This window comes from Muntiacus reevesi, chromosome 4 (assembly GCF_963930625.1).
Source record: "Muntiacus reevesi chromosome 4, mMunRee1.1, whole genome shotgun sequence".
NCBI classification, from domain to species: Eukaryota; Metazoa; Chordata; class Mammalia; order Artiodactyla; family Cervidae; genus Muntiacus; species Muntiacus reevesi.
The window spans coordinates 60,729,175-60,747,880 of record NC_089252.1 but is presented as its reverse complement, the minus strand read 5'-3'; the positions used below and the strand labels follow the sequence as shown (position 1 = coordinate 60,747,880).

The following is an 18,706-nucleotide window of genomic DNA, read 5'->3' as shown; positions in this document are numbered from 1 at the left end:
CACAACAGGTCCAAAGACTTTTCCAGAAATGCTGGAAGACTTTCTGAGTAGGTAGACCGACCACAGCACACTGTGTGAAGAGGAAAATAAGGAATTAGTACAACATTCTTCTAGCTATCACTCTATATATTTTTATTTTTCATATTGTTCTAATGTTCTTTTTTTATTAAACCTTTGTTATTTTTATGAACTACTTTTGCCTTTGTTAAAACATCTTATTTCTAAATGAATTCATTCTATTTTTTCCGTGTTTTTACAGTACTCTTTAGTTATATTACATTTTTTCCATGCTTATTACTTTGTATTTGTGCTGGCCTGCTGCTGCTGCTGCTGCTAAGTCGCTTCAGTCGTGTCTGACCCTGTGCGACCCCACAGACAGCAGCCCACCAGGGTCCGCCGTCCCTGGGATTCTCCAGGCAAGAACACTGGGTGGGCTGCCATTTCCTTCTCCAATGTGCTAGTCTAGTGTTTAGCACTGATTTTCACATACAGATTTGTTTAGTGGCTTGATTATTCTCTTCGTTTCTGACTCCTGTTTTTCTCTTTTTCTTTTCATCTCTTTTTTCTTGCTCTTTTCTCAATATAAGTGTGTGAGTTTCTTTGGGTGTTCTTGATTGTGGTTTAACCATTAGTCTTGGGGTTTTGCGTTCTGTGCTGTGTGGCCTGTGATGTCTTGGAGCTACACTAAGGGGTTGGGCCTTAACCCCTGAGATGGGAGACCTCAGTACGAGACTCAGGCCCAAGAGAGCCCCCAACCATGGAACATTAATAACCAAGAGCTCTTCCAGAGGTCTCTCAACACTAAGACCAAGTCTTACCCAAAAGCAAGCAAGCTTCAATGCCAGACGCCTCAAGTAACACCTTTAGCAAAATAGGAACACACACTTGCCCATTATCAGACAGGCTGCCCAAAGCCATAACAAGCCCAGAGAAACTCCAAAACACACTACTGGATATGGTACTATCCTTCAGGGAGACAAGACACAGTTCCACCAACAAGAACACAGGCACAGGTCCCCATAACTAGGAAACTTCACAAGTCACTGGTCCAACCCCAGCGATGGGGGGAGGCGGGTGGGGGGGGGCAACCCTGACAAATAAGAGGAACTACTACCTGCAAGTCTACAAAAAAGGAGACCTTAAAAGCAATAAATTAAACAAAATGAAAGAGAAACATGAAGCAGATAAAGGAAAAATGGTAAAAACCCACAAGACCAACAAATGAAGAAGAAATAGGTAGTCTTCCAGAAAAAGAATTCAGAGCAATGATAGTAAAGATATCCAAAATCTTGATAATAAAATGGATGCACAGATAAATAGAATGGAACACAGATCTAGAATGTATGAAAAATGTTAACCAACGACCTAGAAGAAATAAAGAATAGCCAGCCAGCAATGAACAACACAATAACTGAGATTAAAAATACTCTGGAAGGAACCAACATCAGAATAACTGAGGCAGAAGAACAGATAAGTGAGCTTGAATATAGAATGGTGGAAATAACTGAAGCAGAATAGGACAAAGGAAAAAAATTAAAGAAATAGCAACACTCAAGAGAATTCTGGGACAATATTTAGTGCACCAATATTCAAATTATAGGGATCCCAGAAGAAGAAGAGAAAAAGAAAGGGTATGAGAAAATATTTGAGAATATTATAGTCAAAAACTTCCCAACATGGGAAAGGAAATAGCTACCCAAGTCCAAGGAGACCAGAGAATCCCATAAAGGATAAACCCAAGGAGAAACACACCAGGACATATATTAGTCAAACTAATGAAAATTAAACACAAAGGAAAAATATTAAAAGCAGCAAGGAAAAAGCAATAAATTACATACAAGGGGATCCCTGTAAGGCTAACAGCTGATCTTTCAACAGAAACTCTACAAATCAGAGGGAGTAGCAGGATATACTTAAAAATGATGAAAGGGAAAAAAACCTACAACCAACATTACTCTATCCAGCAAGAATCTCATCAGATCCAAAGGAGATATCAAAAGAAGCAAAAGTGAAGAGAATTCAGCACCACCAAACCAGCTTTAACAAATGCTAAGGGAACTTCTCTAGATAGGAAACACAAGAGAAAGAAAAGTCCTACAGAAACAAGCCCAAAAGAAAAAAAGTAAATGGTAACAGGATCATATATACCAATAATTACCATAAATGTAAATGGATTAAATGCTCCAATCAAAACACACAGATTATCTGAATGGACATAAAAATAAGACCCTTATATATGCTGTTCACAAGAGAATAACCTCAGACCTAGAGACACATACAGACTGAAAGTGAGGGGCTGGGAAAATATATTCCATGCAAATTGAAAACAAAAGAAAGTGCAAGCAGCAACATTCATATCAGATAAAATGGGCTTTAAAATAGACACCATTACGAGAGACAAGGAAGGACACCACATCATGATCAAAGGTTCAATCCAAGAGCAAGATACAACAATTATAAATATATATCCACTCAACACTGAAGCACCACAATACATAGGCAAAAGCTAACTATTAGAGGGGAAATCTACAGTAACTCAATAATGGTGGCAGACTTTAACCATTCACACCAATGGACAGGCCATCTAGATAGAAAATTAATAGGAAACACGAGCTTTAAATGATATATTGGACTAGCTGGACCTAATTGATATCTACAGGGCACTTCATCCAAAAACAGTAGATTTCACTTTTTTCTCACTTTTTTCCTGAACATTCTCCAGGATAGATCACATTTTGGGTCACAAATCAAGCCTTGGTAAATTTAAAAAACTGGAATCATCTCAAGATCTTTTTGACCACAATGCTATAAAATCAGATGTGAACTACAAGAGGAAAAAAAACTATAAAAATCACTAACAAATGGAGGCTAAACAATGTGCTTCTGAGTAATGAAGAGGTCACTGAAGAAATCCAAAGAGGAGATCAAAAAATACTTAGAAGCTAATGACAATGAAAACGTGACACTCAACTACTTAACCCTACACCTAAAGCAACTAGAAAAAGAACAAAAACCCCCCAAAGTCATTAGAAGGAAAGAAATCATGAAGATTGGAGCAGAAATAAGTTAAAAAGAAATGAAGGAGGCAAAAGCAATGATCAATAAAACTAAAAGCTGGTTCTTTAAATGATAAAAAAAATTGACAGGAAAAAAAAGGGAATTAAATCAACAAATTAAATCAAATCAACAGAATTAGAAATGAAAAAGGAGAAGTTACAACAGGCAATGCAGAAATTAATCATGATTACTACAAGCAACTATATGGCAATAAAATAAACAACCGAGAAGATATGGACATATTCTTAGAAAAGTATAACCTTCCAAGACTGAAACAGAAGACAAAGAAAATACGAACAGACCAATTACAGACACAGAAATTGAAACTGTAATCAAAAATCTTCCAACAAACAAAAGCTCATGGCAAGATGGCTTCACAGGTGAATTCTGCCAAAAATTTAGAGAAGAGCTAACACTTATCCTGCTCAAACTTTTCTAGAATTCGTCCTACAAGGCCACCATCAACCTCATACCAAAACCAGACAAAGCTGCCACAAGAAAAGAAAATTAAAGGCCAATATCATCAACAAATTAGATGCAAAAATCCTCAACAAAATTCTAGAAAACAGAATCCAACAACATATTAAAAGGTTCATACATCATGATCACGGGGCTTTTATTCCAGGGATGCAAGGATTCTTTAGTATCACAAATCAATCAATGTGATATACCATATTAACAAATCGTTAGGAAAAAAAACTGCATGATCATCTCAACAGATTCAGAGCAAGCTTTCAACAAAATTCAACACCCATTTATGATAAAAAAAAAAAAATACTCTCCAGAAAATAGGCATTGAGGAACATACCTCAACATAATAAAGGCCATATGTGACAAACCTACAGCAAACATTATTCTCAATGGTGAAAAACTGAAAGTTTTGGATGTCTTAGTCATAGCAATCAGAGGAAAAAAGCAAATAAAAGGAATCCAGACTGGAAAAGAAGTAGTAGAAGTCTCATTGTTTGCAGATGACATGATTCTTTACATAGAAAACCATAAAGATGTCACAAGAAAATTACTATAGCTAATCAACGAACATACTAAAGTCACAAGACACAAAATTAATACACTGAAATCCCTTGCATTTCTATACACTAACAATGAAAAACCAGAAAGAGAAATTAAGGAAACAATCCCATTCACCATTGAACAAAAAGAATGAAATACATAGGAATAAACCTACCTAAAGAGACAAAAGATCTGTATGTAAAAAATTATAAGAAACTCATGAATGAAATCAAAGATGACACAAACAGATGCAGAGATATACCATGTTCTTAGATTGGAAGAATTAATACTGTGAAAATGACAATACTACCCAGAGCAATTTACAGATCCAGTGCAATCCCTATCAAAGTATCAATGGCATTTTTCATAGAACTAGAACAGAAAATTTCACAATTTGTATGGAAATACAGTTCAGTTCAGTTCAGTCGCTCAGTCATGTCCGACGCTTTGTAACCCCATGAATCGCAGCACGCCAGGGCTCCCTGTCCATCACCAACTCCCGGAGTTTACTCAAACTCACGTCCATTGAATCGGTGATGCCATCCAGTCATCTCATCCTCTGTCGTCCCCTTCTCCTGCCCCCAATATTCCCAGCATTAGGGTCTTTTCCAATGAGTCAACTCTTCGCATGAGGTGGCGAAAGTATTGGAGTTTCAGCTTCAACATCAGTCCTTCCAATAAACACCCAGGACTGATCTCCTTTAGGATGGACTGGTTGGATCTCCTTGCAGTACAAGAGACTCTCAAGAGTCTTCTCCAACACTACAGTTCAAAAGCATCAATCCTTCGGCACTCAGCTTTCTTCACCGTCCAACTCTCATATCCACACATGACCACTGGAAAAACCACAGCCTTGACTAGATCGACTTTTGTTGGCAAAGTTATGTCTCTGCTTTTAAAAGTTATCTAGGTGGTCATAATTTTCCTTCCAAGGAGTAAGTGTCTTTTAATTTCATGACTGCAGTCACCATCTGCAGTGATTTTGGAGACCCCCAAAATAAAGTCAGCCACTGTTTCCACTGTTTCCCCATCTATTTCCCATGAAGTGATGGGACCAAATGCCATGATCTTAGTTTTCTGAATGTTCAGCTTTAAGCCAACTTTTTCGCTCTCCTCTTTCACTTTCATCAAGAGGTTTTTTAGTGCCTCTTCACTTTCTGCCATAAGGGTGGTGTCATCTGCATATCTGAGGTTATGTATATTTTTCCTGGCAATCTTGATTTCAGCTTGTGCTTCTTCCAGCCCAGCGTTTCTCATGATGTACTCTGCATAGAAGTTAAATAAGCAGGGTGACAATATACAGCCTTGACGTACTCCTTTTCCTATTTGGAACCATTCTGTTGTTCCATGTCCAGTTCTAACTGTTGCTTCCTGACCTGCATACAGGTTTCTCAAGAGATAGGTCAGGTGGTCTGATATTCCCATCTCTTTCAGAATTTTCCACAGGTTTATTGTGATCCACACAGTTGAAGGCTTTGGCGTAGTCAATAAAGCAGAAATAGATGCTTTTCTGGAACTCTCTTGCTTTTTCAATGATCCAGCGGATGTTGGCAATTTGAACTCTGGTTCCTCTGCCTTTTCTAAAACCAGCTTGAACAACTGGAAGTTCATGGTTCACATATTGCTGAACCCTGGCTTGGAGAATTTTGAGCATTACTTTACTAGCGTGTGAGATGAGTGCAATTGTGCAGTAGTTCGAGCATTCTTTGGCATTGCCTTTCTTTGGGATTGGAATGAAAACTGACCTTTTCCAGTCCTGTGGCCACTGCTGAGTTTTCCAAATTTGCTGGCACATTGAGTGCAGCACTTTCACAGCATCATTTTTCAGGATTTGAAATAGCTCAATTGGAATCCCATCACCTCCACTAGTTTTGTTTGTAGTGATGCTTTTTAAGGCCCACTTGACTTCACATTCCAGGATGTCTGGCTCTAGGTGAGTATCACACCATCGTGGTTATCTAGGTCGTGAAGATCTTTTTTGTACAGTTCTGTGTATTCTTGCCACCTCTTCTTAATATCTTCTGCTTCTGTTAGGTCCATACCATTTCTGTCCTTTATTGAGCCCATCTTTGCAGGAAATATTCCCTTGGTATCTCTAATTTTCTTGAAGGGATCTCTAGTCTTTCCCATTCTGTTATTTTCCTCTATTTCTTTGCATTGATGGCTGAGGAAGGCTTTATTATCTCTCCATGCTATTCTTTGGAACTCTGCATTCAGATGGGAATATCTTTCCTTTTCTCCTTTGCTTTTCACTTCTCTTCTTTTCACAGCTATTTGTAATAAAAGATTCCCAATAGCCAAAGCAATCTTGAGAAAGAAGAATGGAGCTGGAGGAATTAACTTTCCTTACTTTAGACTTTACTGCGGGGTTTCCCTGTGGCTCAGCTGGTATAGACTTTTCTGCAAAGCTACGGTCATCAAGACAGTGTGGTACTTGCACAAAAATAGAAACATAGACCAATGGGGGCAGGACAGAGACCCCAGAGAGAAACCCATGCACCTATGGGCACCTTGTCTGTGACAACAGAGGCAAGAACATACACTGGAGAAAAAACAGTCTCTTCAATAAACAGTACTGGGAAAACTGGACAGCCACATGCAAAAGAATGAAACTAGAACACCTCTTAACATCACACACAAAAATGCATGGAAAATGGATTAAAGACTTAAATAGTAAGGCCAGAAACTATAAAACTCTTAGAGGAAAACATAGGCAATACACTTTTCGACGAGATCATAGCAAGATCCTCTTTGACCCACCTCTGAGAGTAATGGAAATAAAAAAAAAAAAAAAAAACCCGCAAGTGGTACATAATAAATTTACAAGCTTTTTGCACAGCAAAGGAAACAATAAAGAAGATTAAAAGACAATCCTGAGAATCGGAGAAAATAACTGCAAATGAAATAACTGACAAAAGACTAATCTCCAAAATATAGAAGCAGCTCATATAGTTCAATATCAGAAAAACAAAGCCCCATCAAAAACTGGGCAGAAGGCCTAAACAGACATTTCTCCAAAGAAGACATCCAGATGGCCAATAAACACATGGAGATCACCAGAGAACTGCCAATCCAAACTACAATGAGGTATCAACTCACACCAGTGAGAACGGCCATCATCCAAAACTGCAGAAACAATAAATGCTGGAGAGGAAGTGGAAAGAAGGGAGCCCTCGGGCACTGCTGGTGAGAATGTAAGTTGATACAGTTACTGTGGAGAACAGAGATTCCTTAATAAATGGGGAATAAATGAAGCAGCAACACCACCACTAGGCATATATTTAAGGACCATAATTCAAAAAGACACACGCACCCCAGTGTCCACAGCAGTGCTGTTTACAACAGCTTGGGCAAGGAAGCAACTTAGATGTCCATTAACAGAAGAATGGATAAAGAAGGTATGGTACATATATGCAATAGAATATAATTCAGCCATAAATAAGAATGAATGTGTGTCAGTTCCAGTGAGGTGGATGAATCTAGAGCCTGTTAAGCTAGATTTTTTTTTTTAATAAATTAAAAAAAAAAAATTACAAAGCATTTCATCAATGAAGATAGTTCAAAACTTCTTTTACAAAGTATAAAACATTATCATTTTAAAAGAAAAAAATTCAGATCCAAGTCTTACATATCATAATCCAAAAATAAAATGTACCAGTTACTTATAACCCCTAGACTTGCCTGTCCAACCAGTATAAGCAGAGCAATCATGAGGATCAGCTGTCTTCAGCCCTTCTTCCATTTGCTGTAGAAGATCTTTAATTTTGGTCTGGATCCGTCTTGTGAAGTTATTAATAATCTGACAACCAAAAAAAGACATAATATTAAATTACTGAAGACCAGGATAATGTTGTAGTGGTTGGGAAGATCCCCTGGAGAAGGGAAAGGCTACCCACCCCAGTACTCTGGCCTGGAGTTGTCCATGGGGTCGCAAAGAGCTGGACGTGACTGAGAGACTTTCACTTTACTTCACTTCAAACACTTCACCTAATAATCTAAGTTATAAAAACAAACAGATAGAAATTATAATACCTGACCCATTTCAATGATTCACTGGTTGGAGCAAGTCTACCTTGTTTTTATGAGGTTAAGTTTTAAAATGAGAGTGTGCCCTATATGGATTCTAAGTAACCAGTAGGATCACAAAAAATAAGCTGCAGAAATCAAAGAAAAAAACAAAACAAAAAAAGAGTAAAGAGATGGGATTCACCTACACGAATGTTTTAATTTAAGTTAAAGAATATAAGATGGTTTAAAAGTCAAAGACAAGGGAGGAATACGTACAATATAAAATATTATAAACAAAAGCAGGCTATGTAACAATATGGAAATACACATAAAATTATCAACATACCTTACGAAAAGAAAAAAATCAAACTGCAAGCATATGTAAACATTTTCAATAACTTAGCAATTAATGAATTGAAAATAAATACAAATATTATCAGATTAACAAATAATAAAATATTAAGTTCCAAGGCTGCTAGGAGCTAAGGAAGCAGATATTCTTACTGAGTGCTGGTGATCTTTCTCAAAGGAAATTTATCAGTAATTCTTAAAAAGTTTTACTTATTTTTGGCTGTACTGGGCCTTCGTCACCACGCACAGGCTCTCCCTGGTTGTGGCGAGCAGAAGCTACTCTCGAGCTGCTGTGCATGGGCTCCTCACTGTGGTTCTTTCTCTTGTTGCAGAGAATGGGCTCTAGAGCCCGGCTTGAGCAGTTGTGGCACGCAGGACTAGCTGCCCCACAGCATGTGGGATCTTCCCTGACCAGGGATGGAACCCTTGTCCTCTGCACTAGCAGGCAGATTCTTAACCCATGGATCACCAGGGAAATCCCACATCAATATTCTTAAACGCATAGTTGACAGTGTTGTCCAGATGTTTCTGCCTTTGATGATTTTTGAAAACTCTAGTCACTACATCAATCGCTGAGGTGTAATTCTCTTTTCGCCCCCCTTTTGTGTACTTACAGTTCTATTATTTGACATAGACAAATTAGGACTGTTATGACTCCCTGACAGATTTTATCATTAAGAAACATCCCTCTGTGAGGCTACAGGGAAGTTAGTTTCATGTTACTGGACAGCTAGTGCTTTCAGGCCAAATTTTACTGAAATTTGGGGTTCTGGACTAAAAGCAACCTTAGAATTAGGTTACAACTGCGAAAGACCCAGAGAGGTTTACTTAAACCTGGAGAGATGTATGTACATTTCAAAGGGGATGAGAGTCCAGAGCAGGAAGACACTTCCCAGTCACAGAACTGAAGACAAGGGAGCCTGGTCTTATCACAGAGAGATTTATTTACATTCCAAAGACTTCACTTTGTGACAAAGGCCCATATAGTCAAAGCTATAGTAGCTTTCCAGTAGTTATGTATGGATGTGAGAGCTGGACAGTAAAAAAGGTTGAGCGCCCAAGAGATGCCTTAGAACTGTGGTGCTGAAGAGAAGACTCTTAAGAGTCCCTTGGACTGCAAGGAGATCAAACCAGTCAATCCTAAAGGAAATCAACCCTGAACATTCATTGGAAGGACTGATGCTGAAGCTCCAATACTTTGGGCACCTGCTGCAAAGAGCCAACTCCTTGGAAAAGACCCTGATGCTGGGAAAGACTGAAGGCAGGAGGAGAAGTCCGACAGAGGATGAGATGGTAGGATGGCATCATTGACTCCATGTACACGAGTTAGAGCAAACTCCAGGAGAAAGTGAAGGACAGGGAAGTCTACTGTGCTCCAGTACATCATGGGGCTGCAAAGAGCTGGACATGACTGAGTGACTGAATAACAACGATGACGACTTTGATATTTCTGACAAAACTCTCTCAGAAAGGGAAAGAGAGACAATTGTCTTCTTCCCTTTTATAAAAAGCACAGAAAACTTAATTTTCCTTCATTCTTTGCCTGTAATACAGACTTTGTCTATAATACAGACTTTGTCTACAAACCTTTGACCTGGGTTTTGCTGACTCAGGGTTAGACGTGAGACTCAGGGAACCACTAATTACTTTCTTTCTCATAAATAATTAATCTCTGATCCAATAACCTCTTGTGTACATTCAGGAAAAACTTAATAAGTATAAATATTAAAAACTAAAGAACAAAAATTAGGCATCTATCCACAAATGGAAGAACGTTCATGTGAGTAGTGGGACCCAGTACCTTACTCCAAGGGACTTACAGCAAACCTAGCCGACTAGAGCCCCGGGTAATAAGCAGCAGACTTCAGTACCAGCTGTGAAACCTACAGGAGACTGAGCCGAGTCCAGCCCCTGAGCCACAATCTGACTCAGCAGTCACCTTCAAAGGAGAGAGCCTCTGTGGCAATCCATATTTCCAGAGGAGAAGTATCGACATTCCTTTTGAGGACAAAGGAAAAAGGAAGTCTGGATGAGCTGCAGTGGGTAAGAGGAACAGCTTGTCTCTGCCTGCATCACATAATGCACAGGTACAGCATGTGGCTAAATAGACGGCCTGTGATTTCTCCCACAAGGGAAAGGGAGAGCCACTGAGTCCAGATTCAGAAGGGATAGTCGCACTCGTTTGGTATCTAAGTCTGCGCAGGACTCTGCTCAAGAGACTTAATTCTCTCATTTCTCATAACGCATCCAGAGTATCACAGAGGAAGTCCACGCCTGGGGAGAGGAAGCAAGTCAGAGAGTAGCATGTAAGATTCCCTGAGGCCATTAAAGGAATGTAGTTTCTGCTGATGCATTTTGTACTCTATCAGAAAACACAAAAAATCAAGGAGACATGATATTACCAAAGATCACAATAATCTTCCAGTAACCAAATCTAAAGACAGGAAAATCTACGATTAACACAATAAAGAATTCAAAATAGCTCTTCTAAGGAAACTCAGCTATAAGAAAACACAGAAAGACAATTCAAAGAAATTTAAAAAAATAACAGATTGTGATGAAAATGAGAAATTTAACTAAGAAACAGAAATCACTGAAAAAAAATTCTAGAGTTTAAGAGCTGAACAAATGAAATGAAAAATGAAATAGCATCAAAAGCAGGTAGACCACATAGAAAACAGAATCAGTAAGACAGCTAGGGAGACTTTCTGGTGATCCAATGGTTAAGAATCTGCCTTGCAATGCAGGGGACATGGGAACCCCTGGTTCTGAACCCCTGGTCAGAGAACTAAGATCCCATATGCCACGGAGTAACTGAACCCTCACGCCACTAACTACTGAGCCCCTGTGCTCCAGAGCCTGCAGACCACAGCTAGAGGGTCTGTGGGCCACAACAAAAGGTCCCACAGGACTCAGTGAAGACCCTGTGTGCTGCAACAAAGACCTGACACAGCCAGATAAATAAGTGAATATTTTTTAAATTCTTTAAAAAAAAAAAGAAAAAAGAAGATAGGACCTTTGAAAGAACTCAGCCTAAAGAGAAAAAAGAATAAAAAAGTGAAGAAAGTCTGTATAATCTATGAAGACATCCTCAAAAACCCAGTATCCAAATCATTATAGAGTTCTAGAAGGAAAAATGAGGGAAAACAGGGGCAGAAAACTTATTTAAAGAAACAATGGTTGAGAACTTTCCAAATCTGGAAAGAGATCTGGACATCAAGTTCATGAAGCTAATAAACAGATTGCCCCATTAAGACAACCCAAAATGTCCTTCTGCAAGACATTTTATTTTAAAAACAGAAAATATAAAAAAAATCAAACACAAAAAAGAGAAACCTAAAGACAACAGGAAAAAAAGAAGACTGTAACCTACAAAGGAACCTCCAATGGGACATCAGTGAATTTCTCAGAAGAAATCTTACAGGCCAGGAGACAATGGGATGATATATTCAAAGCAATGAGAGAAAAAAACAATAAAAAATAATCCACCTGGGAACTTTCCTGGTGGTCCAGTGGTTCTGACCTGTGCTTTCACTGCTGGGAGGACAGGTTTAATCCTTGGTTGGGTAATTAAAATTTTGCATGCTGCTTGGCATGGTCAAAACTTTAAAAAAATTTTTAAATTAAAAAAAAAAAGAAACTCTATGTGGCAGAATTATCCTTCAGGGATATGAAGACATTTCCAGACAAAAGATGAGGTAATTCATCATCACTAGACCTATCTAACAAGAAATGCTGAAAGAAGTTCTTCAAGGTGTAATGAAAGGAGGCCAACCAGTAACATGAAAGAAAAAATACACAGATAAATATGTAGTCAAACTCAGAACCCTGTAATATGATGTTAACACAATGCTACTTTAAAGATTAGAACAAGAGTATCAGAAGTAACTAGAGTTACTATAATTTGCTAATAAATACACAATATAAAAAGGCAAATTATGACATCTAAAAAACTTAAAAGGAGGAAGAGTAAAAGTGGAAAGGTTTTGCATGTGATTGAAGTTAAGCTATTATCAGAGTAAAATATGACTAGGTATAAGATGTTTTATGTATCTCATGATAACTACAAAGCAAAGAATTTGACTAGATTCCCAAAAGACAGAGATGGAGAATAAGAAGCAGACAACAGTGGGAAACCACCATTTCACAAAGGAACCCAGCAAGAATCAAAAAGGAACAAGGGAACTACAAAATAGGCAAAACACAATTAAAAAGATGGCACTGGGAAGCTCTTGTATTTGTACTCAGTCATTCAGCCATGTCTGACTCTTTGCGACCCTTAGACTATAGACCTTCAGGCTCCTCTGTCCACGGAATTTTTCAGCCAAGAATATGGGACTGGGTTGCTATTTCCTCCTCCAGGGGATCTTCCTAGGCATCACACCCATGTCTCCTGCATAACAGGTGAATTCTTTTCTGCTGATCCATTGAGGAAGCCCAGTAAGTTCTGACATATCCATAATCACTCTAAATATAAGTAGATTGAACTTCTAATTAAAAGGCAAAGAATGGCTAGATGAATTAAAAAAACAAGATCCAACTATATGCTGCCTACAAAAGACTCACTCCGGCTTTAAGAACACACAGGCTCAAAGTGAAAGGATGGAAAATGACATTCCACAAGTGGAAACCGGAAGATAGCAGAGGTAGCTGTATTGATACCAGACAAGTGATCTTAAGTAAAAAACAGTCACCTGAGACAACGGTCCTTCTATAAAGGGGTCAATTCATAAAGAAGACATTACCAATTAGGAATAGTAACACAAATGCACTCAACACCAGAGCAAGTAAATACATTAAGCAAATACTAACAGAGCTAAAAGGTGAAATCGACAACAACACAACAGGAATGGGTAACTACAACACCACACTGTCAGTAGGGATAGGTCATCCAGTCAAAAAATCAAGAGAACACTGGACTTGAATCATACATTAGACCAAATGAACCCAACAGACATATAAGACATTCAATCTGACAACAACAGAATACACATTCTTCTCAAGTACACACAGAATATTCTTTTTTTTTTTTTTCTGTGACTGCTTTATTATTTTTTTTAAATATTATTTTATTAGTTGGAGGCCAATCACTTTACAACATTTCAGTGGGTTTTGTCATACATTGACATGAATCAGCCATATAGTTACACGTATTCCCCATCCCGATCCCCCCTCCCACCTCCCTCCCCACCCGACTCCTCAGGGTCCTCCCAGTGCACCAGGCCCGAGCACCTGACTCATGCATCCCACCTGGGCTGGTGGTCCGTTTCACCATAGATAATATACATGCTGTTCTTTCAAAACATCCCACCCTCACGTTCTCCCCCAGAGTTCAAAAGTCTGTTCTGTACTTCTGTGTCTCTTTTTCTGTTTTGCATATAGGGTTATCGCCACCATCTATCTAAATTCCGTATATATGTGTTAGTATACTGTAATGTTCTTTATCTTTCTGGCTTACTTCACTCTGTATAATGGGCTCCAGTTTCATCCATCTCATTAGAACTGATTCAAATGAATTCTTTTTAACGGCTGAGTAATATTGCATGGTGTATATGTACCACAGCTTCCTTATCCATTCATCTGCTGATGGGCATCTAGGCTGCTTCCATGTCCTGGCTATTATAAACAGTGCTGCGATGAACATTGGGGTGCACGTGTCTCTTTCAGATCTGGATTCCTCAGTGTGTATGCCCAGAAGTGGTATTGCTGGGTCATATGGCAGTTCTATTTCCAGTTTTTTAAGAAATCTCCACACTGTTTTCCATAGTGGCTGTACTAGTTTGCATTCCCACCAACAGTGTAAGAGGGTTCCCTTTTCTCCACACCCTCTCCAGCATTTATTGCTTGTAGACTTTTGGATAGCAGCCATCCTGACTGGCGTGTAATGGTACCTTATTGTGGTTTTGATTTGCATTTCTCTGATGATGAGTGATGTTGAGCATCTTTTCATGTGTTTGTTAGCCATCTGTATGTCTTCTTTGGAGAAATGTCTGTTTAGTTCTTTGGCCCATTTTTTGATTGGGTCGTTTATTTTTCTGGAATTGAGCTTCAGGAGTTGCTTGTATATTTTTGAGATTAATCCTTTGTCTGTTTCCTCATTTGTTATTATTTTCTCCCAATCTGAGGGCTGTCTTTTCACCTTACTTATAGTTTCCTTTGTTATGCAAAAGCTTTTAATTTTCATTAGGTCCCATTTGTTTATTTTTGCTTTTATTTCCAATATTCTGGGAGGTGGGTCATAGAAGATCTTGCTGTGATTTATGTCGGAGAGTGTTTTGCCTATGTTCTCCTCTAGGAGTTTTATAGTTTCTGGTCTTACATTTAGATCTTTAATCCATTTTGAGTTTATTTTTGTGTATGGTATTAGGAAGTGTTCTAGTTTCATTCTCTTACAAGTGGTTGACCAGTTTTCCCAGCACCACTTGTTAAAGAGATTGTCTTTTTTCCATTGTATATCCTTGCCTCCTTTGTCAAAGATAAGCTGTCCATAGGTTCGTGGATTTATCTCTGGGCTTTCTATTCTGTTCCATTGATCTATATTTCTGTCTTTGTGCCAGTACCATACTGTCTTGATGACTGTGGCTTTGTAGTAGAGTCTGAAGTCAGGCAGGTTGATTCCTCCAGTTCCATTCTTCTTTCTCAAGATTACTTTGGCTATTCGAGGTTTTTTGTATTTCCATACAAATTGTGAAATTATTTGTTCTAGTTCTGTGAAAAATACCGTTGGTAGCTTGATAGGGATTGCATTGAATCTATAGATTGCTTTGGGTAGAATAGCCATTTTGACAATATTGATTCTTCCAATCCATGAACACGGTATGTTTCTCCAACTGTTTGTATCCTCTTTGATTTCTTTCATCAGTGTTTTATAGTTTTCTATGTATAGGTCTTTTGTTTCTTTAGGTAGATATACTCCTAAGTATTTTATTCTTTTTGTTGCAATGGTGAATGGTATTGTTTCCTTAATTTCTCTTTCTGTTTTCTCATTGTTAGTGTATAGGAATGCAAGGGATTTCTGTGTGTTAATTTTATATCCTGCAACTTTACTATATTCATTAATTAGCTCTAGTAATTTTCTGGTAGAGTCTTTAGGGTTTTCTATGTAGAGGATCATGTCATCTGCAAACAGCGAGAGTTTAACTACTTCTTTTCCTATCTGGATTCCTTTTATGTCTTTTTCTGCTCTGATTGCTGTGGCCAAAACTTCCAACACTATGTTGAATAGTAGTGGTGAGAGTGGGCATCCTTGTCTTGTTCCTGATTTCAGAGGAAATGCTTTCAATTTTTCACCATTGAGGGGGATGCTTGCTGTGGGTTTGTCATATATAGCTTTTATTATGTTGAGGTATGTTCCTTCTATTCCTGCTTTCTGGAGAGTTTTAATCATAAATGAGTGTTGAATTTTGTCAAAGGCTTTCTCTGCATCTATTGAGATAATCATATGGTTTTTATCTTTCAATTTGTTAATGTGGTGTATTACGTTGATCGATTTGCGGATATTAAAGAATCCTTGCATTCCTGGGATAAAGCCCACTTGGTCATGGTGTATGATTTTTTTAATATGTTGTTGGATTCTGTTTGCTAGAATTTTGTTAAGGATTTTTGCATCTATGTTCATCAGTGATATTGGCCTGTAGTTTTCTTTTTTTGTGGCATCTTTGTCTGGTTTTGGAATTAGGGTGATGGTGGCCTCATAGAATGAGTTTGGAAGTTTACCTTCTTCTGCAATTTTCTGGAAAAGTTTGAGTAAGATAGGTGTTAGCTCTTCTCTAAATTTTTGGTAGAATTCAGCTGTGAAGCCATCTGGTCCTGGGCTTTTGTTTGCTGGAAGATTTCTGATGACAGTTTCGTTTTCCTTGCTTGTGATGGCTCTGTTAAGATCTTCTATTTCTTCCTGGTTCAGTTTTGGAAAGTTATACTTTTCTAAGAATTTGTCCATTTCATCCAAGTTGTCCATTTTATTGGCATAGAGCTGCTGGTAGTAGTCTCTTATGATCCTTTGTATTTCAGTGTTGTCTGTCACACAGAATATTCTTAATGGTAGATCAAATGACTGGCCACGAAACAGGTCTCACCACATTTAGAAGAGTGAAACCATGCTATGTAACTACTGTGCCTGTGTTCAGCTGTGCAGTTGTGTCTGACTCTTTGTGGCCCCACGGACTCCAAGGAGTCTACCAGGCTCCTCTGCTCACAGATTTTTCCAGACAAGAATCCTGGAGTGGGTTAACAATTCCTCCTCCAACTTTTCTGACACTGGCATAAAAATGGAAATAACAACAAGGGGGAAGTGGAAAAATCCACATATATGAGTGTCAGGGAATGTTTGATGGGAGGATTCCTACATGCTGTCTCTCATGAGTCCTCTGTCCCTCTTCAAGTGGAACAGCACGCTGCTCCCAGGGACTGAGGTCATTGTGTGAGGCAAGCATGAGTCTCCTTTAGTAAACATTCTCCTTAGGACAAAACAGCTTAATCTCCTTCCCCTTTCTTGAGATATGGATTGTGTCCTGACCTTGTGACTAACATTACCCCTTGTTCCCTTGGTAACGGTTGCTGTACATTTGGTTTTCTGATCGCTATCATTCCCGAAAGAAGTTTCTTGTACTGTAGCCTATATATACTCATAGCAAAATCATTAAAGCACCTTTGCTCCATCAGAGCTTAGGTCCCCGGGTCTTTTTTGTCTCTCTCTTTCTCCCTCTCTCTTTCTCTCTTTTACTTTCTTATCGCCGACTCTGTACCACCAGGTTTCGGTCCATTAAAGGACCCCAACATATGAGGAATTTAAAGAACATACTCCCAGACAATCAATGTCAAAGAAATCAAAAGGGAAATCAAACAATTCTTTGAAACAAATTCCAACTGAAACACATCATTACCAAAACTATAGCATGCTGCAAAAGCATTTCTAAGAGAGAAGTTTATAATGATAGATACCTAAAGGAAGGAAAAAGAAAAACCTTAAATAAATAACCTAGCTTTACACCTCAAAGTGAAAGTGTTAGTTGCTCAGCCATGTTCAACTCTTTGCGATCCCATGGACTGTAGCCCGCCAGGCTTCTCTTTCCATGAAATTCTCCAGGCAAGAATACTGGAGTGGGTTACCACTTCCTTCTCCAATGGATCTTCCCAACCCAGGGATTGAACCCTGGTCTCCCACATTGTGGGCAGATTCTTTACCATCCAAGCCACCAGGGAGGAAATTAGAAAAAGAATAAACCAAACTCAAAATTAATAGAAGATATGAAATAACAAAGATCACAGAAGAAATACATGAAATAGAAACTAGAGAAATAAGGGAAAAGATTAACAAAACTAACAGCTGATTTTTTTTAAAAAAAATTTAATTGATAAACCTTTAGCTAAATTAAGAAAAAGAGAAGACAATAAATAAAAACAGAAATGAAAAGATATATTACAAGTGACAGCACAGAAACACAGCTGACTCTTGGAAAGCATGGATCTGAAATGCACGGGTCCACTTACATGCAGATACTTTTCAGCAGTAAATACTACAGTGCCACATAGTCCATGGTTGGTTGAATTCAGGGATGTGAGGGAATCAAGAACATGAAAGGATGACTATATAAATTATATGCAGATTTACCCCCATGTTGTTTAAGGGTCGACTCTACCAAGTATCATAAGAGACTACTATGAACAATTATATGCCAACAAAATGGATAACCTAGAAAAATGGATGAATTCCTAGAAACATACAACTAACCAAAGCCAAATCAGGAGTAAACAGAAAATATAAGTAGACCAACAATGGATTCAGAGATTGAAAACAGTAATTCAAAACCTCCTAAGAAACAGAATCCCAGAAATATGATGATTTCACTGGTGAATTCTACAAAACATTTAAAGAATAATTAACACCAATCTTTTCTAAACTTTTGCCAAAAACTGAAGAGGAAGGAAAACTTACAAATGCAAGACCAGTATTACCCTGACTCCTAAGCCAGATAAGTACACTATTCATAACTAATATCCCTGATGCATATGGATGCAAAAATTCTCAACAAGATGTTCAGTTCAGTTCAGTCGCTCAGTCATGTCTAACTCTTTACAACCCCATGAATCGCAGCACGCCAGGGCTCCCTGTCCATCACCAACTCCCAGAGTTTACTCAAACTCATGTCCATCGAGTCGGTGATGCCATCCAACCATCTCATCCTGTCATCCCCTTCTCCTCCTCCCAGCATCAGGGTCTTTTCCAATGAGTCAGCTCTTTGCATGAGGTAGCCAAAGTACTGGAGTTTCAGCTTCAACA

At 38.4% G+C, this 18,706-nt stretch overlaps 1 protein-coding gene across 1 annotated transcript in view; it reads right to left on the bottom strand.

The window, feature by feature from the left end:
- Nucleotides 1–18,706, bottom strand: part of LANCL2 (LanC like glutathione S-transferase 2) — a 111,594-nt gene that overhangs the window by 60,286 nt on the left and 32,602 nt on the right. Inside the window, exon 2 of the mRNA XM_065932876.1 lies at nt 7,750–7,867. Coding sequence (XP_065788948.1) covers nt 7,750–7,867 — 118 coding nt within the window. The remainder of the gene's footprint in view (nt 1–7,749; nt 7,868–18,706) is intronic.